The 27,772-nt window shown below is 40.5% G+C and overlaps 2 protein-coding genes across 3 annotated transcripts in view; one reads left to right on the top strand and one right to left on the bottom strand.

Annotated features, from left to right (window-relative positions):
• Positions 1 to 6,851: 6,851 nt before the first annotated feature.
• Positions 6,852 to 18,676, top strand: TDO2 (tryptophan 2,3-dioxygenase). Of its 2 annotated transcripts, none has more exons than XM_075860313.1 (12): positions 6,852 to 6,936; positions 7,036 to 7,141; positions 7,446 to 7,536; positions 8,902 to 8,972; positions 9,116 to 9,243; positions 10,813 to 10,999; positions 11,153 to 11,260; positions 11,669 to 11,780; positions 14,130 to 14,187; positions 14,276 to 14,355; positions 16,007 to 16,097; positions 18,164 to 18,676. In XM_075860313.1, the coding sequence occupies exons 1-12, from the start codon at positions 6,902 to 6,904 to the stop codon at positions 18,315 to 18,317; spliced, it is 1,221 nt and encodes a 406-aa protein (XP_075716428.1). In that variant the 5' UTR covers positions 6,852 to 6,901; the 3' UTR covers positions 18,318 to 18,676. The 2 variants fall into 2 exon arrangements, with proteins under 2 accessions (XP_075716428.1, XP_075716429.1); XM_075860314.1 differs by having other exon boundaries at positions 6,863 to 6,936; positions 7,048 to 7,141.
• CTSO (cathepsin O) overlaps positions 18,308 to 27,772 on the bottom strand; it is a 30,398-nt gene continuing 20,933 nt past the window's right edge. The window contains exon 8 of the mRNA XM_075860315.1: positions 18,308 to 21,279. Within this exon, the coding sequence (XP_075716430.1) occupies positions 21,245 to 21,279 (35 nt within the window). The 3' untranslated portion in view covers positions 18,308 to 21,244. The remainder of the gene's footprint in view (positions 21,280 to 27,772) is intronic.

Here is a 27,772-nt window from a genome sequence, read left to right as displayed (position 1 = left end):
TGGCTATTTTTTCTAAAATGGCTAATTTTGTTCCCCTGACTGGCCTGCCTTCTGCTGCTCGACTGGCTGACCTCTTCATACATTTTCCATCTGCTCGGCTTGCCTCTGCATATTGTCTCGGATCGAGGGGTCCAGTTCACCTCAAAGTTCTGGAGAGCACTCTGCAGCCTAATCGGTGTAAAGTTGGACTTCTCAGCTTATCATTCTCAGTCCAATGGACAAGTCCAAAGGGTTAACCAAATTATGGAGAACTATCTCCAGCACATTGTCTCCAGACGACATGATGACTGGGTGCAGCTGCTCCCTTGGGCGGAGTTCTCCTATCATAACCATACCAGTGACTCCATCACCTCTAGTCAGTTTTTCATAGTCTATGGCCAACATCCTCGAATACACCTGCCTTGCTCTACTATGTCCCAGGTGCCTGCAGTCGACTCTTCCTTCAGGGACTTTCTGCAGATATGGCAGCAGACACGTTCTATTCTGCTGGCGGTGGACAGCATGAAGAGAAAGGCACAGACGAGAAGACGAGAGCCTCCTCAGTTTTTTCCAGGTACAAAGGTCTGGCTATCTTCCAGGAATATCCAGCTGAAGGTGCCGTCTTGCAAGTTTGCTCCCAGGTTTCTTGGACCCTTCGAGATTCTGCTACATATCAATCATGTGTCATACAAGCTTCGACTGCCTCCTACCCTCAAGATCCCTAACTCCTTCCATGTCTCCTTGCTGAAACCCGTGGTCCTGAACCGCTACTCCAGGACTCCTAGTTCCGCAATGGCTCCTGGCGTTTCATCTGGAACTTTCGAAGTGAGGGAGATCCTGGTCACCAAGAAACTGGGAGAAAGGATGTTTTATTTGGTGGATTGGAGGGGATTTGGTCCAGAGGAGAGGTCTTGGGAGCCAGAGGAGAACATCAATGCTCCTGTCCTCGTGAAGAAATTTCTCTCCCGCTCTGGTCCCAAGAGGAAGGGGTGTAAGATGGGGGATACTGTAATGTCTATGGCTGGTGGCCGTCGTTCAGACTTACCCTCTGACGGCCCCGCCATGGACATCTGACTTCTCGGCATCAGCTCCCACTAGGGAGACGCCGGCACTCACTTCCGGGTGCTCGGACTATTTCCCGCAGGGCAGGCACGTGCGCCCGCGCGTGCATGGCCTTAAAGGGCCAGTACGTGTCCAACTGTCACCAACCAATAATTAGCCCAAATGGCTGCTGCACTATAAAAAAGGGGCTCTGCCCACTTGCTCCTCACCTGAGCGGTGTTGTATACCTAAGTTTGTCTTGCAAATGGACTCCCAGTGTTTTCCAGTTCCTAGTGTTACCCGTCCCTGCTGCCGGTACCCTGTATCCCGTGCTTTCGGATCTACTGAGAAAGTCAAGTCGTGTCTTCCGCTGCATCCACGGTGCCAACTGCTGTGAAAGTCTAGTAGTGTCTTCCTCTGCATCCATGGTGCCCCCTGCTGTGAAAGTCAAGTCGTGCTTCCACTACAGTCTACATTGCCTCAGGTACCCGTGGGTCCACACCCCGCACCGTGAAAGTATGTAGTTCTCATACAATGAAAAATAGTATATATATATATATATATATACACATACACATACACATACACACACACACTACCGTTCAAAAGTTTAGGGTCACTTAGAAATTTCCTTATTTTTGCAAGAAAAGCACAGTTTTTTTTCAATGAAGATAACATTAAATTAATCAGAAATCCACTCTATACATTGTTAACATGCTAAATGACTATTCTAGCTGCAAATGTCTGGTTTTTAATGCAATATCTACATAGGTGTATAGAGGCCCATTTCCAGCAACCATCACTCCAGTGTTCTAATGGTACATTGTGTTTGCTAACTGTGTTAGAAGGCTAATGGATGATTAGAAAACACTTGAAAACCCTTGTGCAATTATGTTAGCACCGCTGTAAACAGTTTTGCTGTTTAGAGGAGCTATAAAACTGACCTTCCTTTGAGCTAGTTGAGAATCTGGAGCATTACATTTGTGGGTTCGATTAAACTCTCAAAATGGCTAGAAAAAGAGAGCTTTCATGTGAAACTCGACAGTCTATTCTTGTTCTTAGAAATGAAGGCTATTCCATGTGAGAAATTGCCAAGAAACTGAAGATTTCCGACAACGGTGAGTACTACTCCCTTCAGAGGACAGCACAAACAGGCTCTAACCAGAGTAGAAAGAGAAGTGGGAGGCCCCGCTGCACAACTGAGCAACAAGACAAGTACATTAGAGTCTCTAGTTTGAGAAATAGACGCCTCACAGGTCCTAAACTGGCAGCTTCATTAAATAGTACCCGCAAAACGCCAGTGTCAACAGTGAAGAGGCGACTCCGGGATGCTGGCCTTCAGGGCAGAGTGGCAAAGGAAAAGCCATATCTGAGACTGGCTAATAAAAGGAAAAGATTAATATGGGCAAAAGCACACAGACATTGGACAGAGGAAGATTGTAAAAAAGTGTTATGGACAGACGAATCGAAATTTGAGGTGTTTGGATCACACAGAAGAACATTTGTTAGACGCAGAACAACTGAAAAGATGCTAGAAGAGTGCCTGACGCCATATGTCAAGCATGGTGGAGGTAATGTGATGGTCTGGGGTTGCTTTGGTGCTGGTAAAGTGGGAGATTTGTACAAGGTAAAAGGGATTTTGAATAAAGAAGGCTATCACTCCATTTTGCAACGCCATGCCATAACCTGCGGACAGCGCTTGATTGGAGCCAATTTCATCCTACAACAGGACAATGACCCAAAGCACACCTCCAAATTATGCAAGAACTATTTAGGGAAGAAGCAGACAGCTGGTATTCTATCTGTAATGGAGTGGCCAGCGCTGTCACCAGATCTCAACCCCATAGAGCTGTTGTGGGAGCAGCTTGACCGTATGGTACGCAAGAAGTGCCCATCAAGCCAATCCAACTTGTGGGAGGGGCTTCTGAAAGCATGGGGTGAAATTTCTCCCGATTACCTCAGCAAATTAACAGCTAGAATGCCAAAGGTCTGCAATGCTGTAATTGCTGCAAATGGAGCATTCTTTGACGAAAGCAAAGTTTGAAGGAGAAAATTATTATTTCAAATAATCATTATTTCTAACCTTGTCAATGTCTTGACTATATTTTCTAGTCATTTTGCAACTCATTTGATAAATACAAGTGTGAGTTTTCATGGAAAACACAAAGTTGTCTGGGTGACCCCAAACTTTTGAACGGTAGTGTATATATAATATCTTTAGGTCCAGAATTATTTGGACAGTGACACAATCTTCATGATTTGTGCTCTGCGTGCCACCACATTTGATTTTAAATTAAACAACTGAGATGCAATTGAAGTCTAGACTTTCACTTAAATTCAAGGGGTTGAACAAAAAATATCCTGTGAAACGTTTAGGAATTGCAACCATTTTTCTACACAGCCTCCTCATTTCAGGGGTTCAAAAGTAATTGGACAAATTACCATTACCATAAATAAAATGTTTTTTTTTAATACTTTGTAGAGAATCCTTTTCAGGCAATGGCTGCCTGAAGTCTGAAACCCATGGACATCACCAAACTCTGGTTTTCCTCCTTTGTGATGCTTTGCCAGGCCTTTACTGCAGTTGTCTTCAGTTGTTGCTTGTATGTGGGTCTTTCTGCCTTATGTTTGGTCTTAAAAGGGTTTTCCCACGAGGGACTTTTATGACATCCTGTGGATATGTCAAACGTCCCTCATGGGAAAACATGATCCACATTATATGCCAAATGTCAGATAGATGCGGGTCCCACCTCTGGGACCCGCACCTATCTCTAGAACGGGGCCCCCTAAACCCCGTTCTAGCTTTGTCTTCTATCGCTGACTCTCGGGCACTTCCTGAATTTATGGTTGGGAGTTATGAAAATAGTGTAGCTCGCTGAGCTACGCTGTTTCCGTAACTACCATTCAGTTCTAATGGGGCTTACGAAAACAGAGTAGCTCAGTGAGTTATGCCGTTTTCACCTTCATGGTCGGCAATCAGCCGACACACACAGAGGTAGAACGGGGTTCGGGGCCCAGAGGTGGTAACCGCATGTCTCTGAGATTTATGACATACCCTGTGGAGATATCATAAATGTCCCGTGTGGGAAAACCACTTTAAGCATGCTCGATCGGGTTGAGATTTGGTGATTAACTTGGCCATTGCAGAATATTCCACTTCTATGCCTTAAAAAAACCTCCTGGGTTGCTTTCGAAGTATGTTTTGGGTCATTGTCCATCTGTACCGTGAAGCGATGTCCAAATCAACCTTGCTGCATTTGGTCGAATCTGAGTAGAAAGTATATCCCTGAACACTTCAGAATTCATCCGGCTGCTTCTGTCTTCAATCATGTCATCAATAAACACTAGTGACCCAGTGCCTTTGGCAGCCATTCATGCCCATGCCATCACACTGCCTCCACCATGTTTTACAGATGACGTGGTGTGCTTTGGATCATGAGCCGTTCCAAGCCTTCTCCATACATTCTTCCTCCCATCATTCTGGTACAGGTTGATCTTCATTTCATCTGTCCAAAGAATGCTGTTTCAGAACTGGGCTGGCTTCTTTAGATGTTGTTTGGCAAAGTCTAATCTGGCCTTTCTATTTTTGAGGCTGATTAATGGTTTGCACCTTGTGGTGAACTTTCTGTGTTTGTTCTCATGAAGTCTTCCGTTTATGGTAGACTTAGATACTGATACACCTACTTCCAGGAGAGAGTGTTGTTCACTTGGGTAGATGTTGTGAAGGGGTTTTTCTACACCATGGAAAGGTTTCTGTGATCATCCACCACTGTTGTCTTCTGTGGACGTCCAGGCCTTTTAGAGTTCACGAGGTCACCAGTGCATTTTTTTTTCAAGAATGTACCAAACTGTTGATTTGGCCACTCCTAACATTTGTGTTATATCTCTGATGGATTTCTTCTTTTTTTTTCAAGCCTAACGATGGTCTGTTTCACTTGAATGGAGAACTCCTTTGACCTCATGTTGTGGGTTCACAGAAACAGCTTCCAAATGCAAATGCCACACCTGGAAACAAAGCAAGACATTTTACCTGCTTAATTGATGATGGATTAACGAGGGAATAGCCCATTAAAGGGAATGTGTTGCCAGAAAAACATGTTTTTTTTTTAAAAAATTAAACATTTAGTGTGTGGGTGATTAAACATTGTTCAAATTTTTTTTATTTTTTTGCACGAGTCCATGTAATATTATAAATTATTTCTAATTTATAATACTACCCATTTTTGGTCACTAGATGGAGCTGTTCCCAAAATTGCAGCATTGCAACATAGGGTTAAAAGCCCTCGCTCTAGTGAGCTCTCAGCATCCCCCCCTCCTTTATCCTGGCTAGTGCCGGGATAAACGAGGGGTTTGAAAGGTTTAACCTCCTACACTGTGTGTCGCCATTTTTTGAGGTAACCCACAGTGTAGTAGGTTTACATACAGTAGTAAACACACACAAACACTAACATACATTGAAATCTCTTACCTGCTCCTGCCGCCGCGGCTCCCTCCGGCCCGTCCGCTCCCTTTGCTGCCGCTGTTCCATGTGCACAAGTCCGGAAGCCGCGACCGGAAGTAGTAATATTACTGTCCGGCCGCGACTTCCGGTCCACAGGAAAATGGCGCCGGACGGCGCCAATTTCGAATAGGACTGTGTGGGAGCGGCGCATGCGCAGTTCCCACACAGACGCCGTACACGGCAGTCAATGGGACGGGAGCCGTTCGCAGTCCCTATGGGACTGTGGCTGCCGTGTTCCATGTCTGTGTGTGTCGTTAATCGACACACACAGAAATGGAACAAAAAATGGCAGCCCCCATAGGGAAGAAAAAGTGTAAAAATAAGAAACAGTAAAACACAAACACACAAATGAAAATAAACGTTTTTATTAAAGCACTAACATCTTTAACATATAAAAAAATTATTTGTGATGACACTGTTCCTTTAAATAGCTTTTGAGATAATTGTCCAATTACATTTGGTCTCTTGAAAAAGAGGCAGCTACAGATTAAAGAGCAGTAATTCCTAAACCCTTCCTCAAATTAGGATGGGAATACCCTCAAATTAAAGCCGAGAGTTTGCACTTTAAGCCCATATTGATTATATAACTGAATATTCAATGTGTTTTGGCAAACAGCTAAAACGCCAAAACTTGTGTCACTGTCCAAATAATTCTGGACCTAACGGGGTGGGGGTGTGCGTGTGCGTGTGCGTATATATACACACACACACACACACACACACACACATATATACATATGGTACGTACGTACACACACAAACACATTATAATGTGCCACAAAAGGTATTTTCTAACCCTTTACAGTACATTTAGAAAAAAATAACAGTAATGGCTCAATAAAAGTAAATATAAAAAAATACTAATAAAAGGGAGAATATAAAGATGATTTAACACTAAATATTACAGTAAAGTGTCTAAAACCTTTTTTTTGCCATTTTTTCCTGACACAAAATGGCCTAAGAGATAAACCCATCCCCAAAGTCGTTAAAAAGTGTTAAAAATTATTTTTTGTTTAAATTACATTACTTTTTAGAACACTTTAAAACAATTTATGTATTTGCATTGCCATTAACTCCCATCCTACAATACCTTATAATTAAAATCACATATATTTACCTATCAATGGTGGTCTAAATAAGATACAATCCATTGCTACCAGTAACTACTAAAATTGTTTAGATTACCTCAGATTGGAACAAAATGACAGTAAACAATGACATTGATATCTAGGTCATTGTATAATGATTATTGAAATTGCAAGGGCAGAGAGAAAGAACAGTGAGGGGATTGGGTAAGAGTACATGAGCAGCAGCTATAAATACTAGTACAAGTCAGGGATGTCTAGTTAACTGGACATTAAAGACGACATCCTACAAACAATGAGTGGCTGTCCATTTTTGGGGACAAGGCATCAGTAAGTACTATCCTCTCTAAAGATTATTCTGGGGCAGTATAATAATATCTGACAACATTGTAAAAAAAATAATAAATTCTAAAACCTAATGTCTTAAAGGTATACTTTCAGCGGTCTATCTCTGGAAGATAAAAGTGGAGACAACTCACAGGAAGGATTAAATAAAGCCAGCAGAGGAGGACTAATTTATGGGGACTATTTACAAGTATGTGATGCCATATTTATAATGACACATCATTTCAGACATTTGAAAGTGAGGCTTCACTTTTGGAGTCCTTTGAATCAACCAAACTACACTATAACTGCTAAATGGAGCAAATCAAATAATAAAGTTGCTCTTTTCATACAAATTCCTAATATAATCTTTAAACAGGCCCCTGATAAAATATCAGCTATATAAAAAGCTGCATTTAAAGAGGTAAACCTAAAATAATATCCAAAAACCTTCAATATTTAGTGAATGTAAATATACAAAATACCATAAATTTGTGTTTTGTTGTTTTTTTAAGCTTCATAAAGTGCTTGATGCTCAAGAACTACAGAGTGAAAAAAAGGGAAATAAAATCCATGATGAGCACCTTTTCATAGTCACTCATCAAGGTATGTAAAAGTAAATAAATCTATAGACCTAGAAATTTTTCAATTGTGAATTCAAGAAGATTAAAACAGTATTATCATCTTAAACATTTATTACATATCCAAAGAATATGCGATGAACCCTCACCTATTAGGAGAACGGGGAGCCCATGCCCCTGTCCATTAATTAACGGTGGCTACAGTCCTTATAGAATTCAATGAAGTGCCTACGTTCACACCCTATTGGAATTCCAAAAATAATTTCCTGTGGATAATGGTCCAAGATGTATCCTGTGGCTATGCCATATTTTTAACATGGGAATATCACTTAAAAGGGAATGCTGTATGTATATATTGCTATATTAATTAAATTTAGAAAAAAAAGGTTTTCCAGCTTCCACTTAAATTCAAACATTCCAAATGGTTTGTTTTTTTCACATTAAAAGCATGATGTGCACATCCAAACAAGAAAAAGCTGGCTTATGTATAAGAATCTTAGCAATAGCATACTATTATTTTCATGCTTTATACCATGGGAAATATTGTTTCCTAAGATAATAAACTGATACAATATATAATGTTATCTGTACAAGGTATATGTGCTAAAAAAAAAAAAAATGTTTGAATGATATCTATACATGGTACTATTAATACTAAAATATGGTATAATACCCATTGCAAGAATACGGAACAGGTAGCCTCTGCTACTGCAAAAAAAACAAAAAAAAAAAAACAGTTTAATACTACGGTCTTCTCTTTTTTTTAGCTTACACAGTCTAATGACCACAACGTAGAGGCATGGACGCTGCAGAGTAGAGGCAGCGTCAGTGCCTCTTAGCAGACTCAAATCAGCTCTGCCAGTGACTAATGTCAGCAAAGGTGGCTGTTTCCCCAGTGTAACTGGGGTTTGTAGTGTAACTGGGGTTTCTATGGATGCAGTTGAAGTCCACTGTGAAAAATAAATATAACGTTTAAAATCGCCCACTAAAGGTCTTTATGATATGTTACAGGAAGAAAAAAAAAAAAAAAAGACCGTACTAGTGTTACATAACAAAAATTACACTATTAGAAATTAAATCAATATAAGTGAAAAATATTTCAATTATTTACCAGTAATAAAGCTAAAAAAAAATAAATTACAAAATATTATTATTATAAAGTGGTATTAAAAAGCCATATGTCATAAATAAACAATGTAAAAATAATTTTGGCAGCCCAACAAAAAAAAGCATGCACAAAATTGCTAAAGTGTCTTGTCATTTGGGGCCAAAACTGTTAAATAATAGAACTCAGAAGTAACTAAATATGGTTGATCTAATAGCATGATAATACATTAAAAAAGTTATAACCATGATATATATAAAAAAGTTTTTGTTTTTCTTGCTCTAGCTTATGAACTTTGGTTTAAGCAAATACTTTGGGAACTCGATTCTGTCAGAGAAATCTTCCAAAATGGGCATGTAAGTTAATAGTTAATGTGAGACAGAAAGTTCTGACTATGTTGACGTTATTTAATGGTTTCACATTAATTTACATAGACTGGTATGTTTTTATATAAATGACGAGTAACAGTACTTGACATTTTAATATATATTTATTATAGGTAAGAGATGAAAGAAATATGCTGAAAGTTGTGACTCGCATTCAACGCATTTCCATGATTCTTAAACTGTTGGTTGAACAATTTTCAGTTCTAGAAACAATGACCCCTATGGATTTCTTTGACTTCAGGTAGGTCTTAATTTATTGCAGCCAGTAAAATGACTCAAGCCAACCCAAAAGTGATGACATAAACGTAGATTGCACCAAGCAAACCTGTTACGAACAAGCACTGCATGTGTTCATCAAAGGGGGAGAGGAGTTGTATGGAGCGGACTCATAGGTTGAGCCCTCTCCAAACAATGCAGCTGTCAGCTGTATATTACAGATGACACCCTGCTCTAATGGCCGGGATCAGAGAAAGCTCTAATCCTGCTGTTCTACCAATTAGATGCCACAATCAGTAGCGACCATGGTATCTAAGCCGTTAAAGAGAGGGGGACCCCCCTCTCTCATCCCATGGCTTCCCCCTGTTATGCGATCGTGAGGTACCGATGAGTTGTCATGGCAGCCTGGGGCCTAATGAAGGCAGGAGCAGGGCTTGATAGGAGAATGAAAAAAGGACAATATACTGCAATACATAAGCTTGATCACTTGTTCAAGTCCCGTAGTGCGACTAAAAGAAAATTTCTAAATTACTTTTAAAAAGTTTATAAAGTTTTTCACAATTTACAAAATAAAACATAACAGAAGTGGAAAAAAACTTTTTCCCATTTTTTCTAAAAAAAAAAATAAGAATAATTGGAATCTATATGCCTGTAAAAGTCTGACTCATGTTATTTAACCTGCAGTATGAACACCATTAAGAATTTTTTTTAAAAAATTTCCATGCAAAAAACAAGCCCTCACAGCTTTATCAATAGAAAAATTATACCGTTCTAGGTCTCAGAATATGGCGACACAAAAAATATGTTTTTAAACACAATGTTTTATTTTATAGAAGCAGTAAAACATAAAAAATAACTATAAATGAAAAAAATAAATAAAAAATAAACCAATGGGAAAATTGCTGTTTTATTTCAATCCCACCAAAAAATGTTTTATCTAAGTTTCCCAGTACATTATATGATACATTAAATTGTGCAATTATATGATACATTAAATTACAACTTGTGCTGCAAAAAATAAATAAATAAAAGAAAGCCCTCCTACGGCTAAGTCGATGGAAACATTTAAGTTATGGCTCTTGGAAGGCAAGGAGGGAAAAACTAAAATGAAAAAATGAGAAATGGCTTGGTCATTAAGAGGTTAAGTGACTTGAATCCATAGCTATCTAGCAAATCTTTGCTTTCAGCAGAATACTCCGCAAAAGGAAAGAAAGGACTATGGCCACTGGCATTTTCAGCTAAATTACTGGGAAGTTAAAGGAGTTAGGGAATATGAATGTAATAGAGGGCATATATATTAAAACAATTGAGGTCCCCTATAATAGCCAGAGCAGAGGCAATACAAAGAGCGTCTATCCATGTATCACACAAATGGGCATTTACAATTCCGTGTAATGCAGCAATGGTGCAGAAGTAAACACTCGCAGGCCACTTTCCATGGCAATAAAAGCTGGTTGTGGGGTGCCTGGCCATTAGGGGACTATTCGTGTGAACAGGGATTGTCTAAGTCAGACAACCACTTCAATTTTCGAATAGTAAAGTAATGGTTAGATTTTTTATATATGGGAATTATATTTTGTTTCGGTTTCCAAAGGGAATACTTGTCACCAGCATCTGGCTTTCAGAGCTTGCAGTTTCGACTTCTTGAAAATAAAATTGGTGTTCCAGAAAGTCTGAGAGTTCCGTACAACAGACGTCATTACCGTGATAATTTCAAGGGAAAAGAGAATGAATTACTTCTCAGATCTGAGGAGGAACCTACCCTTCTGGGCCTTGTAGAGGTAAAATAATAAATGCAATAAACAGTATACATAAAGTGTGAAGAAAGAAATGGTTTTTAAAAATAAAAACATTATTAAAACGATATATCCTTTTACTTTATCAATCAAATTACACAATATTTGAACTTTATTGACAATATATTTTCATTAAAGGCATGGCTAGAACGCACACCCGGCTTGGCAATAGTTGGTTTTAATTTTTGGGGAAAGCTACAGGTCAATATATTTCAAAGATTAGAGGAGGAGCTCCAACTGGCTAAGGTAAGTTTTGAACAGCAAATATTTGTTATCCTTGATCCTATTATCTCTGTAAATCATTGCTAGTACTTTCCTTAAAAAAATTCCACTACCTTCTATAGTTATCTACATATTGGCAAACTTGCATAAAAATATAAACTGGACAATCTACTTTTTTGTGAAATGTGTAGGAGAATGGTTATCATCAAGTCTTCTGGCTTTTGTACGTTAATCTACAGCATAGAATACATAAAATACAGGGCAAAATTTTAGTATCGCTCTTTCCCATGAGAAAAAGGAAGGAAAAAGAAAGCCCAATAATCTCCTTATACCTAATAAGAGAAATTTGAGCTTTATTGGCCAGATTCAGGCAGAAAGTCCAGACATCAATAATAAATATGAATTTCTAACAGATTTGGTTATTTTGATAAGGCTAAACCAGACTCAGAAGACAAAGAGGAACATATAGCAGAGCTTCAGAAACAAAAAGAGGTCTTTACAGCTTTGTTTGATGAGAAGCGACATGAACATCTTCTCAGTAAAGGTAAAGGTGTTCTAATATATTCATACATTGGAATTAGCCAATATCACACACTAAGGGTATGTGCACACGATGAGAGGCTTTTACGGCTGAAATGACAGACTGTTTTCAGGAGAAAACAGCTGCCTCGTTTCAGACGTAAATGCTCCTCCTCGCATTTTGCGAGGCTTCTCTGACAGCCGTAAATTTTGAGCTGTGCTTCATTGAGTTCAATGAAGAACGGCTCAAATTACGTCTTAAAGAAGTGTCCTGCACTTCTTTTGACGAGGCTGTATTTTTACGCGTCGTCGTTTGACAGCTGTCAAACGACGACGCGTAAATGACAGATTGTCTGCACAGTACGTCGGCAAACCCATTCAAATGAATGGGCAGATGTTTGCCGACGTATTGTAGCCCTATTTTCAGACGTAAAACGAGGCATAATACGCCTCGTTTACGTCTGAAAATAGGTCGTGTGAACCCAGCCTTACTGTCCTGCAAAAGGATGAATTTTCCTTTTGTCTATTTAAGTTGCAAAAAAAATGTACAAATTAAATTTTTCAGTTACATTATAACCTGTAATAAGAAGTTGGCTCTAGTTTGTCTGTATATATTTGTCTCTGGTTTATGGGTTTAGCTTAAAAAAAGGCATGGCCTAATAGTATGCCTGAGGAGCCTCACACACGAGCGTGTTTGGTCTGTGATATACGATCCGTACGTCAACCACATTTCCCGGACCAAACACACTAAAGCGAGCCGGGCTCCTAGCATCATCGTTATCTATGACGCTAGGTGTCACTGCCTCGCTGTGGGACAACTGTCCCGTACTGGAAACATGACTACAGTACGGGACAGTTGTCCCGCAGTGAGGCAGTGACACCTAGCATCATAGATAACTATGATGCTAGGAGCCTGGCTCCCTGCAGTGTGTTCGATCCGGGAAATGCGGCCGACGTACACACTGTTTATCACAGACCAAACACGCTTGTGTGTGGGAGGCCTAACCGTTTTAAAGGAGTACTAAGTAATCACATATATAGTATCGAAGCAGTCTTAACAACCTAAAGTTAACACTTTATTTTAAAATACATGGGGAAGGCGTACAAAAAAAAAGACCGGAATTCTTATGTACCCCAAAATGGTACCAATGTACACTACATCTCTTTCCGCAAAAAACACGCCCTCATACGGCTACGTTGACAGAAGAATATCAAAGTTATGGCCCTTGGAATACATCGATGTAAAAACAAATAATTGTGTGAAAGTGTTTTTATTCTGCAAAAGTAAAAAAATAATATATGCATATTTGGTATCGCCGTAAACCGATCTACTCCTAGAAGAAAGGTTACACATTATTTACTCCACGCGGTGAGCAGCGTAAATTGAAAGCGCAAATACAGTTTTTTTCAATCTCTTCCCAAAGACGTTAATAAAAGTTAATCAATATATTATATGTACCAAAAAATGGTGTCATTCAAAAATACAACTGTTCCCGCATAAAAAAAAAAAGACCTTATACAGCTGTGTCAATGGAAAAATAAAAAAAAGTTATGACTCTTGGAATGAGAGGATGAAAAAGAATGCCTGGTCTTCAAGGTCAAAATAGACATGATCATTAAAGCCAGTTTCAGGGGGTCTTAATATGGCTGCATTTTAAAGGTCCATATTACGGTTGCCAAACCTATTCTTCTGAGCCAAACCTAAAATCCTATGGTGATCTACGTTTGGTACAGGATGACCGCAGGTGATCTGGGTGTTGTGGCCGTAATATGTACTCTAAAAAGCAGCCATATTAATAGATATTTTCCCAACTCATTAAGTGATTGCATATGGCTAAGATATATCACTTTATTATCAGTGGGGACCGAACTGCTGGGACCCACACGATCCTGAAAATGAAGGGGGCCATGGTGCCGATTGAGCGCTGCATGAACTTCACTTCACTGTTTTTCCCTGCACATTTACCCACTGCCCAGGGAACTGCAGCGTGGCCCCCACTCAAGTGAATAGGGCAGTGCTGTAGTTCCCTGCACAGCTGGTGCAGGGGAAACTATAAATAGGACATAGCACGAAAGCAGCATTGCAGTTTCTTCATTTGCAGAATCAGTGGGCGTCCCGGTAGTTTGACCCCTGCAAATCAGATAGTGATGGCATAATTTAGCAATGTGCCATCACTCTATGAGATTAGAAAACCCCTTTTAAGGCCATGTAAAACCAGCCTTGAAGACTCACAGCAAAGAGTATAAATAGACATCCCGAATATGATCTTTCATGTAATTTACATCAGACTGACTGTAATTTATTAATCTGCTGTGTACTTAAAGATGGTTTTCATTTCAATACTTAATAGTGTGTTGGCCAAATGTTTTCCAGGAGAAAGAAGACTGTCATACAAAGCATTAAAGGGGGCTTTAATGATATACTTCTACAGGTACAGTTAAGGTATTTTACAAGTTTACAGTATGTATATGTAATTTGAAATGTCTGTCTAATACTAATTTCACATTTTGTTTTGGAAGGGAGGAACCACGGTTCCAGGTTCCATTTCAACTCCTGACTTCTCTAATGGACATTGACATTTTGATGACCAAATGGAGATGTAAGTATTAATTATTTGAGGTTTGCTCCTTAATCAAAGACTAATTGATGGAGGCTTATCAGTTGACGACAATGTTATTTGGCACAGTGCTAATAAATGGCAATAACTATGAGAAAAATCTAACACACGTTTCAATATGTTATATACATAAAGGTTACAGGAACACAGTATTGGACTGGGGTACCTTGGGCCCACCAGAGAAAATAAATCTTGGGGCCCACATTTCAGCTATATAGAAATAATGTGACAGTAGTAAAATATGTGTAGTACAACAAAGATCAATATTACCACCATATAGTAACCATATAGTGGTAGATACCATCTCTACACAGGCGACTCAGTGACGTATTAACTGTTTTCTTCTTCATCCGGCCAAGAACACCACAACGACTCGTCTTTGCAGAATTTGCAACGCAAACATTTTTGGCTCCTCACTTTTCCAGCACCCTCCCCACCCTCTATAAAAACTCACCATTTATAATGCCCCAGACAGAAATAATTTCCCACTTGGTGCCCCACACAGTAATTGCAACCCTCTTTTGTGCTCCACACAGTAATATGGCCACCACACAGTTATAGGGCACCCTTTGTACTTCCTACACAGTTCTGCCTCCCTATGTGCTCCCACACAGTAGCAATATCCCCCTTTTTGCCCACATACAGTAGTTAGATCCACTTTGTGCCCTCACATAATAGTCCTCTTTTGAGCCCGCATAGTCGTCTTCATTTGTGACACCATATAGTAGTCAGGTCCCCGCTTATTGTAGTTAGGTCCCCATTTGCCCCACTGAAAAAAAAACAACTCACCCAACCCATTCCCACGACGAGTGTATGGGTCCTCTGCCTGCTTCTGCGGTTTGTGGTCGCGTAAAAAACACGGCCGCGTAAAAAAATGGCCCGTAGGAACAGAATGCAGTTTTTCCCATTGAAATCAATGGACAGATGTTTGGAGGCGTTCAGCTTCCGATTTTTCGTCCGTTTACGGCCCGAAAAACGGCCGAAAATAGGCTGTGTGCACATACCTTTAGGCTACACCTAGACTGTTTGTGGTAAGACTTCAATAAGCAATTTTCAAGAAATTTGTAGCAATTAAAAAAAAAAAAATAGCTAATGACTTGAAGAGCATTTTAAGCTACTCATTTCTACGGATAGCAGTTTCTAAGCAATTTTGTTTAGTGAGCGAGAAGTCTAGATGTAGCCCTAGCCTTACACGATGACTGTTCAAATGCACGGGTGACCATGGTCTATGTAAAATATGCCCTGGCTGATAGAGAGGATCATGAGTAAGAGACCCCTCCCCTCTATAACGTTCATATGCCACAATTCCTGAAGGTGAAGGCCACATGTAGTGGCTGAGACGCAGTCAAAAATTGCCCCAACAGTTTTACCACAAATCAGCACGGTTTTCAAATTGATTGTTAATGGCCACATAATTTTACAGGTAAACAGCAGTTTTAATAGCAAAATCACATGCCATCAACAATTAATTTGAAAACCCCAAGTCTGTGCAATTTCCAGCCTTACCAGTAAGCTTAAATCTTCAACCTTAGTTTTTGCATTGTGACTAAACCTAGATCTGTGAAATATTTTTTTTTAGATAGTCATGATTTCATGGTAATTCGCAATTATTGCATATGATATGTTTCAATAGATAATCATGTTTGCATGGTGCACAGAATGATTGGCAGCAAAGCTGGGACTGGTGGCTCATCTGGGTATCATTACTTGCGCTCAACAGTAAGGTAAGGTCATTAATTGGAAGAAGTGGAAGGGGTGGAAGGGGTTTCTATGTTCATGAGCAATGATAATGCAATAATTGTTGTTGTCACATTGTGCACTAAGACAACTGCACTTTAAATAAGGGACTCTAGGAGCACTGGTTAAACTAGAGATACTACAAGTCCTGCTGTAGACCCCCAGAGCTGGAGTTCAGAGTTGACGTAATCCGCATTCATTGTCAGGGTAAATTAGATTGCAGAGCGGTTGAGTATGAAGAGAAGTGTCTCTCAGGAAAGCCACTGTCTGAAATTGACTCTTTTCTTATCAGTATTACCAAGAAAACTCTAAGTAATGCTGAATAGAAAATCTAGCAGGACATTGGAAATAGTTTACATTTTCCGCAAAGTCTAGTTCAGAACAAGGGCCTCTTTAGGTGCATCACAAAAATGCCCATAGTTGAAAGGCTTGTCCAGTCTAATCCTACTTCACACCGCTTTGTTAAAATGAGTGCCGGCTTTAAAGAGGCATTTCCACTTATTGATAATAATAACAATACTTCATGTCAATGCAATTTTTCCATTCGCCTCTGTAAATATTATGTTTATCACATTCGGATGGCAGAACATGATGATTATTCAGAGATGAGCGGTGCTACATATGCACTACTTATCTCTGCCTGCTGAAGCGGTCGGTCACAGATTGATTTTGCAGAAAGTTCCTTCTGTGCCAACTACTGAATTACTGACATTTGGTGCTCCCTCTTTCTTCGCTGCAGCCTGTATAACATCGTTTTAGGTTCCACTCCTGGTTTTGGCTTACGAATGCGGATTAAAAATACTGACAAAATACGGTCATGTGAAAGTGGCCTTAGGCCTCTTTCAGACTAGCGTATATTACATCTGTATTCCAATTATTTTTTTCTGGAGCTAATGTTAATCAATGAGGCTATTCTCATAAGTGTATAAAATACACACATATTTTAGGGACGCAGCATGCACTGCTTTCATCTGTATTGCAGATGGAAAACGCCTATTGAAGTCTGTGTATTGTGATAAAAATACGGACGCATCTGTATTTGGTCTATACGTGATCTGTATACCACCAGTAGTGCATCCGTTTATTTAAGTGGCTGTCTTATGTCTTAATTATCTCCCTAAAAAACAGCTCATCAGTATCACGGATCTGCTATACTAATGAAATACCGATGCAAAACAATCCATAATATGTCCGTATTTGGATCCGTAATACACTCGTGTGAAAAATTACATTGCATGTTAATCGGGGCGTTTTTAACTTTTTTTTTTTATGGCAGCAGGATGTCACATTAAAAGCGATAGTGAAATACAAAATACACTAGACAAATGAGCGTTTTGGTTTGTGGCATTTTTTTCACTATGCAGCATGTTCTGGGTGTGGCGCCTTTTTTTAAATATTTCCCAGTCTTCTCTTTAGTAATAAAAAAAAAAAAAAAAAAAAAAGCATGCACAAAATGACACTACATCAAAAACGCCACTAAAAACTCTACAAAAACTGATGTTACATTCTACAAAACACTATTTTAACATGCAGTTTTTCATGCAGTCTAAACCGCCAGAACAAATCTGGGTGTAAAGGAGGCCTTTAAGTTCTTGCCCCTTGGAGTTCAGTGACCTAATAATAATAATAATCTTCATTGATATAGTGCCAACATATTCCGCAGCACTTTATAATTCAGCTATATAAATGCACTCAGCCTGCATCCTCCTCACGAACACCTTTGTGCCACTATGTATTGCTAAATCATTTTTTATTACAGTCCATTGAAATATATTAATGTGCATGCTTACAGGGATTGTTCATAAGTAGAAAAACAGGTCTGTTTTTCTTTCCAAAAACTGCATACAGTAACTCTATATCTGGAATTGCAGCCAAGTGAAGTAGTCTGGGCTGAATTACCAGACCGCCCACGTACAAGAATGGCACGGTTTCAGGAATAAAAATACCTTTTTTTCTAATCCCGGACAACCCCTTTGTTAGGCATATATTTTTTTTATATAAGGAAGCACCAGAAAATGGCTATAATTGACTATAATGTCTCTTTCTTCCACAGCGACAGATACAAAGTTTTTGTAGATCTGTTCAACCTTTCAACATTTTTGGTGCCAAGACACTGGGTACCTCGACTAAACCCAAGCATCCACAAATTCTTGTACACTGCAGAATATTGTGACAGCTCCTATTTCAGCAGTGATGACTCAGATTAAGGTTTCTGTATTGGTGGAAAAAAAAAAAAAGCAGAAGTAGTGAAACATGACTGTTTATTGATTACCTTATACCGGACTTTACGCGTGATGTATACAACGTATTGTATTATATTGTTTGTGTATGTAATGCACATAATCAATTACCTGCATTGTAAGGTCTTTAAAAGGCATGCAGTCATTTTATGTACGCAACTTACTTTATTGTATACAACATTGTGTATTTTGTAGATAAGATAGATTCTGGTTTAAACATGAGATAATGCATAAATGAAAACAGAATTCACTGCAAATATAAAATGAACCAAATATACAATTTATGAAAATGTAATGTACTATATAATAAAAACACTATACACATATCAACGGTCCCTAATCTGTGTGAAATATTCATTGCTATACATAATTTATCCTGCATACACAGTTACGCAAATATATTTTTTCTTGGACTATTTAAATCTGTGCCTCTCAAAGAGTGATGGGGGCCTCTGGGTAGGCTGTTTTCATAGAAGTGATTATATGCTGCACATACCGATCTCTAGTTTAGCAGCAGAACTTACTCCTTTGCTTATTTTAAAGGTTTACTATATTCAGGGGACACTTATTAAGATAAAATTAGGTAATTTGTACAAATTTTGCCATGGACTACGACCAATTGTAAAGTCTAGGCATCACTAAGTTCTGGCTGGTTAGGTCCCAGTAGAAAAGGACTGAGAAGCCATGATTCAAATTAAAGGGGTTGTCTTACGACAGACATTTATGGCATATCCACAGGATATGCCATAAATGTCTGATAGATGCGGGTCCCACCTATCTCTAGAACAGGGGTTCCCTGACTCCATCCCTACATGGTAAGATGGCCGCTAAACACTGCATCAGGGCGGTGAAGGTGGTTAGGATTTCAGAAACATCAGAGCTCGCTGAGCTATGCTGTTTCCATAATTCCCATAGAAATTAAAGGGGGTTACAGAAACAGCATAGCACAGCGAGCGTCGCTATTTCTGTAACTTCCAAGGTACAGAAACAGTGCGGCTCGCTATGCAAGAAATCTGCGAGTGTATATATATCCCAATACTGTAGTTTACAGAAAGGCTAATTACATATTACATAATTTATTAAAGCTAATGGCACTGAAATCAAGTTGATATTTGAGGAATTGTTTGGTAGACTCCTTAGGCTGGGGCTAGACCTAGACTGTCGTTTTGTAGCGAGTAAGCGATAAATCTCTGTCCATAGGAATACATTAGGCTAGGGCTACACACAATATTTATCTCCCTACAAATGATCACGGTGATAAATCACTGTGCATAGGAAGTGATTGAGTATTTTGACAATCACAAGTGTGCAGAACTGAGATCAGAGCCTGTCAAGATATTTTTTTTTAGAAAAAATAATAATAATAATTGCTTGACGAGTGATTTTGAAGCTACTCAGTGAATTCCTATGAACAGCGATTTATCACAGCGATATCCCAGCGTTTTAGTTTTTTTTGTAGTGAAATATATAGCCCTAGCCTAACACATTTATATGGACAGCAATTTATCGTTCACTACAAAAAAAAGTCTAGGTTTAGCCCCAGCTTGTACCTGTGACTTAGAGAAAACATTGTAGTCACTGATGGCTTATTAAGCAGACTACAGGATTCTCAAAAACATTTTGAAATAAAAGAAATAGTTAGTGACAGGGACAGCTAGAATAGATCCGCAGTGTGGGCACCGCAGCTCAAACCTCAGCTTCCTGGACCCCTGTGAGAATGGCAGTGCGATACGGAGGTTCACTATACTGACGTAGCGTTAGGCTTAATATGTTTGCAGTGCATCTTTAGACATATGATTGGTATAAATACATAAAAACATTTACACAAACCTACACAATTCTAACTGAAACAACAAACATTTCATTAAATAAAAAAGACAATGTATTACTTGTTCACTAAAAATCCCTTTTTGTTTTTAAAGGCATAGAGGTTAAGAATTGAGATGTAAACATAAGATAGCTAGATGTATAAAGTCTGTAATAGGCTGCGGTCAATAGGGAAGAATAAAGCTTCTATGAGCCAACCTGGTATTATCCCCAGTTTGCATCATTAGGTCAGCAATGGCTTTCCCCAATTTTTGCTGCCGTGTCACCATAATTGTGGTTTGTGGGGATTGACTGAAATAAATATCCTTGTTCTTTCCAAAAGCTCTGTGTTCCATACAACACTGAAAAATATTTATGGCACAAGGTTATCAAGGACTGGGCACAGTATATAGCCGTAATTTATCTATGCCGTTAATGTACTCATCCACAGTAATATTTCATAGTAGATTATATATATGCAAACAGCTAAAACTTGGTCCACTAAGAGAGATTACATGCGGGAATGACGTATAGTAGGTCTTACAGGGTTCAGATATAAAATGTAGCCTTCAAAGGTAGAGTCTTTCAAAAATGTTGTGTATATAAATAGATAAAAAGTAATATCTAACCAGTCTCCTTTTGGAGGGCAAATATATCAGTCTAAATCATTGATAAAATGTAAAAACTTGTGAAAAAGGGACTTGGGCTGCTCAATGAGGATAGAATTAATGCTTTCCTTTTCGTTCAATGTATAAAAACAAGAAACTGAACTGTTTAAATCTCCCAGCATTCATTTGCAATTGGTTGAATATCCTGTAGGAAAGAGACTATTTGAGGTAAACATGGGACACTGCTTAGGCCAACCAACTAATTTTAGAAACCAGAACACCTGCACCTTTTTAATGGTATTCATGCTGTCTTTTTTTTTTGTTCGGTCAACTATCCACAATCCACAGTTTATAGGTCTCAAGCCTTAAATATATATATATATATTTTTTTACCAGACTAGTTAATTTTTAAGAAAGAACGTAAGTCTCTAATATTTTGGTACTAGAGGTCGCATAATGCGGAGTTTCATCTCATCCATTTCACATCACTGGAAACGTCACAAAGTCTGCTATCCCTGCAAATAGATTTTAAAAAAAAGAGTTAATTCTTACAGCCAATTTGTATTAAAAGAAACCCTAATGTTAATAATATGCTTAACATGTAACATTCACAAAGTTCATTTGTATGCAGGCAACTTATTTCTGCTCCTGTTCACGACCCTTTGAGGTTGTCACACAGTAAAATTTGATAATTCGTTAGATCACACATAATGTAACAATATTTAATTTAGAATAGCAATAATAATTTGAAAAAATGCTCCTGGGTCTAGATTTTATCACTGAAAAAATCAATACAAATATAGGTCTTCAAAACGACATCAATTATACTGAATATGTCAAACAATTTAAAACATAACTTTTAATACACAGATTAAAAACCTGCTTTTCTGTCTGTGCAAAATTGCAATGATGCAGACATGTGTCATATGGTATGGCATAAGGGGCAATGCCTATAACAAGGCAACAAGAAAAAAAAAAGTAAACACTTTGGACATGGCCACCTGTTTTCTTGTGATATGACACATACTGTAAGACCTTTAGAGGTCAATTAATAAACGGTTTTGACGATTGTTCGTACAACATACAAAAGGTTTGTCATGGCTGTGGGGTTCGTGGACCCACTAGGCCGCACCGCCATAGTGGAGTAGAAGCTGGCCAAAGTATAGTCAATAAAAGTCTTTAAGGCAAGAGTACCTGCATAGATGATCTGGCAGACATGTTGCGTAGCAGACACGAGGAGTAGCAGACACTTGGCACAGATGACACTTGGCGAGGCAGATGACACGAGGCACAGAGGATGAACTCCACTCCAGAACTGGACTTTGCGCACGAACACACACAATTACTGGATATGGGATACAGGATACGGTATACGGGAACACAGGATACCACTAAGGGACCAAATTTCAATAACGAGCATGGGTAGACACAACAACACTCAGGCAGATGAAGGAGGGCAGGACAAACTTAAGTAAGACAGGGAGAACAGGGATAGGCTAGGGAAGAATATAGTGTGCCTACGGGAGGGAGGCACAGACGGGAGCAGTACATGCCAGCATCCCCGGTGAGGAGGAGGACACCTGCAAGAAGCAAACAGATGCTGGCAGCCGCCAGGTGAAGCCAGATAGTGGCGAACGGCGGCCGCCTGCGCTACAGTACCATCCCCTTTATGCCCCCTCTTCTTAGAACCAGAACACAGAAGGAGCCTCTTGATGAGTGCAAGAGCATCAATGTTCTCTTCAGGTTCCCATGATCTCTACTTCCAGACAACCAGGTAGAAGATTTTTCCTCCTACCCGCTTATAGTCCAGAATCTCCTTGACTTCGAAGATGTCAGAAGCACCGCTGGGAGAAGTTCAGGACCAGAGGATTTGCTGTAGCGATTCAGAACCACAGGCTTTAGGAGGGACACATGGAAGTATTTGGGAATTCTGAGAGTCGGAGGCAGCCGTAGCCTATATGATACAGGATTGATTTGTTGGAGAACTTCAAAAAGGGCCAAGAAATCTGCGGAAAATTTGTAAGAGGGGATTATCAAACTAATGTTCCTCGATGATAACCAGACTTTGGCTCCGGGAAGAAACTGAGGGTTTTTTTTTTCTTTTTCTATCAGCATTTTTCTTCATGCGGCCCATCGCCTGTAGGATGAAGGACTTGTTGCCAGATGTGAAGAAAATCTCCAAATGAAGTGTTAGCTGCAGGTACTTGTGATGTAGCAGGCACAGGAAGAGGAACACGTGGATGTTGCATGCATACGATGAAGAACGGGGAAGAGGCAGTAGATTCATTTGTGTGATTGTTGTAGGATAACTCGGCCCAAGGAAGGAGCTGCACCCAGTTGTCGTGTTGAGCAGAAATGACAAAGATAATTTTCTAGTATTTGATTAATCCTTTCAACTTGGCCGTTATATTGTGGGTGATACGCAGAAGAAAATCCAATTTCACATCAAGAAGTTTACATCGGGCTCTCCAGAATTTTGAAGTAAATTGTACATCCCGATCAGGCACGATATCAAGGGGCAGTCCGTGCAGACAAAAGATATGCTGTATAAATAAATTTGCCAAACGAGGAGCAGAAGGAAGGCCAGTTCGTGGGATGAAATGTGCCATCTTAGAAAAGCGATCCACCACGACCCAGACAGTAGTGCAACTTGCAGAAGGGGGAAGGTTGGTGATAAAATCTATGGCAATGTGTTGCCAAGGTCCATCAGGAACGGACAGGGGCTGAAGCAAACCAGCATACTTGGAATGAAAGGACTTGTCTTGGGCACAATTGGTATAAGAAGCAACATAGTCCATAACATCTCTAGGCAGCGTGGGCCCCCAGTAATGAAGTAATGACGAGATATTAAGTCCCATTTCTTACTGACACCAGGGTGCCCAGCCAGTTTGGAATTGCATCCCCAGAGGAGAATCCTCTTCCAGTCTGCAGGACGAACAAACAAGTATTTCCAGAGGGAATGTCTCTAATATGCAGAGCTTTAATGGCAATAATTCTGGAAGGATCTAGGATATATTGGGGAGCTGATGATAGAGCATCAGCCCTCACATTTTTATCTGCAAAGCGGAAGTGGAGCAGGAACTGGAATCGGGCGAAAAACAGCGACCATCTGGCTTGATGAGGATTTAACTGTTGCGCAGACTGAAGATACGGGAGGATCTTTTAGTCTGTATAGAGGATTATGGGGTGAATAGCGCCTTCCAGCAGATGTCTCCATTTCTCCAAAGCCAACTTGACAACCAGTAACTCTCGGTCCCCAATGGAGTAGTTGCGCTCTGCCGGAGAGAACAGTTTGTAGAAGCCACAAACCAATGCCTTAGGCTCCATGCACACGACCGTGCCCGTAATTACTGGCACGGCCGGCCGCGGGCAGGCGGCCGTTTTTACGGGCCATGCTCCCATTATAAAGTATAGGAGTGCGGTCCGTAAAATAAGAAAAAAAAATTCGGCCGGTTTCTACGGCATGGACACCCTCCCGTAGACATATGGGAAAGTGTCCATCGGCCATAGAAATGAATGGGCCCGTAATTACGGGCGATTTTACGGTCGTATGCATGGGGACTTAAACTTGGAGTTTTTTTTAAACAGAAGCGCTCCGAACCACGTTTGCGATAAATGGCAGGTAAACATTTTTAAATTGCCGAATAGCCAGAAGGCCCTGTGGACGTGGCCACTCTAAGATGGACATCACCTTCTCTGGAGCCATTTGGAGTCCTGTATCGGAGACAATGTAGCCCAGGAAGGGCAGACAGTTCCTCCCAAACATGAACTTCTCAGATTTTGCGTATAGGCAAACCCCCTTAACCGCGACAGGACTTGGCAAACATGCCTCTGATGCGTCGTCGGATCTGGTGAGGTGATCAGGATGTCGTCCAAATATACCAGCATACAGACATACGGAAGATCCCGGAAGATGTCATTCACAAATTCCTGAAATTCAGCTAAAGAGTTACACAGACCAAAGGGCATCACGAGATACTCATAGTGACCATCTTGGGTGTTTAATGCGGTCTTCCATTAGTCAACTTGATAGATCCGGATGAGGTTATAAGCCCCACATAGGTCCAGCTTAGTAAAAATCTTGGCTCCACGAATTCGATCTAAGAGCTCTGAGATTACCGGCAAAGGGTACTTTCTTTTGACCGTGATTTGGTTTAAACCACAGTAATCGATACATGGTTGAAGTGATCCATCTTTTTACTTAACGAAGAGGAATCCGGCTGGAAAAGAAGATTTACGGATGAACCCCCTCTCAAGGTTCTCCTTGACGTAACCGGACATGGCCTGGGTTTCTGTTAGTTGATCCTTGCGTGCCCAGAGGCCACACATATCCGCTTGCATCATTTGAATTGCGGTCTTGGGTAGACCAGCGGGATCCATGGCCTGAGCATACCGTCACGGCTGTGGGATATGTGCACACACTAAGCCGCTCCGCTGTAGCGGAGTAGCAGCTGGCCAAAGTGTAGTCTAACAGGAAATCTGGGCAGACAGCCCTGGGGTTTTACATTTGATCAGGGGCTTTGTGTAACAGCAGTTGCCAGCTCATGATTGCGCGGGCACACTTGCTGTGCTTGGACTATCAGCAGGACGAGAATGCTTGTCTTGAAGCGGGAAAAGCATGCCGCTCAGGATGAGCATTCTCGTTCTGCATGGTCAACTAGCTAAAGGATAAATGAAAACTTATGTTGTGGCACGTGGTACAGGTAGTATTTCAGAAAATACTACATTTGAGGTCCTTGCCATGAGCTTACTACCCAAGTCCCTGAAATCATGTTTAAGGACCTTTCACCTACTTTGTCATTGGTGCCAATGGGCACCATGACCGCTTGTCAAGGTCTGTAGTAGATTCGACATTCAGTGACTAAAACAATTAGACATGAGGGCGATAATAGCAAGAATAGTCAATAACAGTCCAGGTTTGGTACACACTTAAGCGGCAACAGTTTGAAGCATGAGGAAGAGACATGGTCATCAAACAATCCAAGTTCGGTACACAAATAAGCAGCAGCAGCAGTTTGTAGAGGGGGCTAAAAAACGAGACTAGAGGAAGGATGCTCAATAGTCTGACAAGGAGGGAGTGCAAGGTCCAGGCTTATCAAGGAGCCAACAGGGCGACATCAATTAGGCAACCAAGGCAAGAACCTAGACAATAAATTCAGCAGAGAAGCTGTCCAGCATTTTCGAGCTCAGTAAGAAAAGCTCCGGTCTGGGACACAGGAGTCTCCGAGATACAATTCTGACACTGCTTGGTCCTCACCAGCCCCTCACAAAATTCTGTTAACTCAATCCACAATATGCTGAACCTGAGAACCCGGAAGCAACACAATAGTCAGTATTCCTGGTCTTTGTGACAGCTTTCCCTGTCTGTTTCCCCCGATAAAAGAGTCTGGTGCTCATTCGCCTTTTTATTGGAGCAGACATTGCCCTGGTTGCTAGAGGAGGTGACCTGCTGCAGCAGTGTTACCCCTGAACGGACGTCCCCCTCATTCACCAACTTAGCAAACCTAATGGGGTGTTCCAGATCAGGACTAGTCTCCCTGACACTCTTCCCCTCCTCCTAACTGTTATCCAGCTAGCTGCCACGTCATCCTCCATTGCTACCCTTATCTGCTTCCATTCCTTCTCTCATCTGCTTCAGTGAGCAGAAAACACCTCTCCATGTTGTCAATTGCCTGCAGTGTTGACAGTTGGTAATTTAGACCCAGAATCTGGGCTTCCAAATAAGAAATTCTTACACACCTTGCACAGCAATTTGCCCCTTAAACGGTTGTTCAAAGACAGCATACATGGCACAGGATGTACACTGTGTAGCATTAAAAGGGGTTATCCGGGGACCAAAAATTGCATTGTAATAATATATTTATGAGAACAGAAGAAACTTACTAATGTACTTTAATTTTAAATTCTGTACTAAATGGTGCATTTCAAACCTCGTGAATTGTTTCTGGAAGTCCTGGAGCTTTTCTAATAATGATGACGCGCCGACACAGCCCCACATGACTGAGGGCTTGCTTCCTGTGCTGTTCGTGTCGGCGTGTTATCAGGAACATGACCGCAAGGGACAGTCACATTGCCTATAGCTGGAATCCCCGAGCAGAGCATCAGCTAGTGCTTTGCTCGGGACTCCAGCCCTGCTTCCGATCGCTGGAGTTCCAAAGCAGAGCATCAGCTGATGCTCTGCCTGGGGACTACAGGACTTCTGCCAACGTCATTGTTCATATATAGTCAGTGACTTCAGGGGCTTCCTATCGCTGGAGTTCCCGAGCAGAGCATCAGATGATGTTCTGCTCGGGAACTCCAGCGATAGGAAACCCCTGAAGTCACTGAACAAATATGGACGTCGGGAGCAGTGCTGGAGTCCCTAGCAAAGCTCTAGCTGATGCTCTTCTCGGGGGCTCAAGCAATAGGCAATGTGACTGCCCCTTGCGGTCATGTTCTTGATAACACGCTGACACGAACAGCACAGGAAGCAAGCCCTAAGTCACGCGAAGCCATGTTGGCGCGTCATCATTATTAGAAAAATTCTAGGACTTCCGGGAACAATTCACAAGGTTTGAACTGCACCATTTAGTACAGAATTTTAAATTAAAGTACATTAGTAAGTTACTTCTTTCACATAAATATATTATTGCAATACAATTTTTGGTCCCCGGATAACCCCTTTAACACCAAGGGAATCCATTGTGTTATTTTTGAACTTATTGTTATGCCCTGTTTCTGTCCCTGACAACTCTTATTATTCCCTGTATTGCAACACAGCTCTACTACATCACTGTTACTGAACCCTGGATTGCCGGAAGACCCTCCTGACTACTGCACCTTTACCATGCACCCGGTTTTTCTACATTCAACTAACTATAACCCTGAGCTGCTTGACTCTGCCGTGCATTTTAGGCTTTTACAGCAACCGTATCTTCAACCCCCCAATAATTTTTCCGGTTATCATTTCGCTGATGTTATCCAGAGAATTAACCACCAGGCTAGCTAGGGGCACCGACACCCTGGGGC

Source organism: Rhinoderma darwinii, chromosome 1 (genome assembly GCF_050947455.1).
Source record: "Rhinoderma darwinii isolate aRhiDar2 chromosome 1, aRhiDar2.hap1, whole genome shotgun sequence".
NCBI lineage: Eukaryota > Metazoa > Chordata > Amphibia > Anura > Rhinodermatidae > Rhinoderma > Rhinoderma darwinii.
The sequence above is the reverse complement of the archived record's forward strand: the minus strand, read 5'-3'. Positions and strand labels throughout refer to the sequence as shown.

Coding starts and splice junctions, on each gene's coding strand:
- TDO2 (XM_075860313.1), top strand. CDS start 6,902: ATGAGTGGCTGTCCATTTTTGGGGACAAGGCATCA. Junction 8,973..9,115: donor AAATCTTCCAAAATGGGCAT/GTAAGTTAATAG, acceptor TATTTATTATAG/GTAAGAGATGAAAGAAATAT. Junction 11,261..11,668: donor AGGAGCTCCAACTGGCTAAG/GTAAGTTTTGAA, acceptor TATTTTGATAAG/GCTAAACCAGACTCAGAAGA.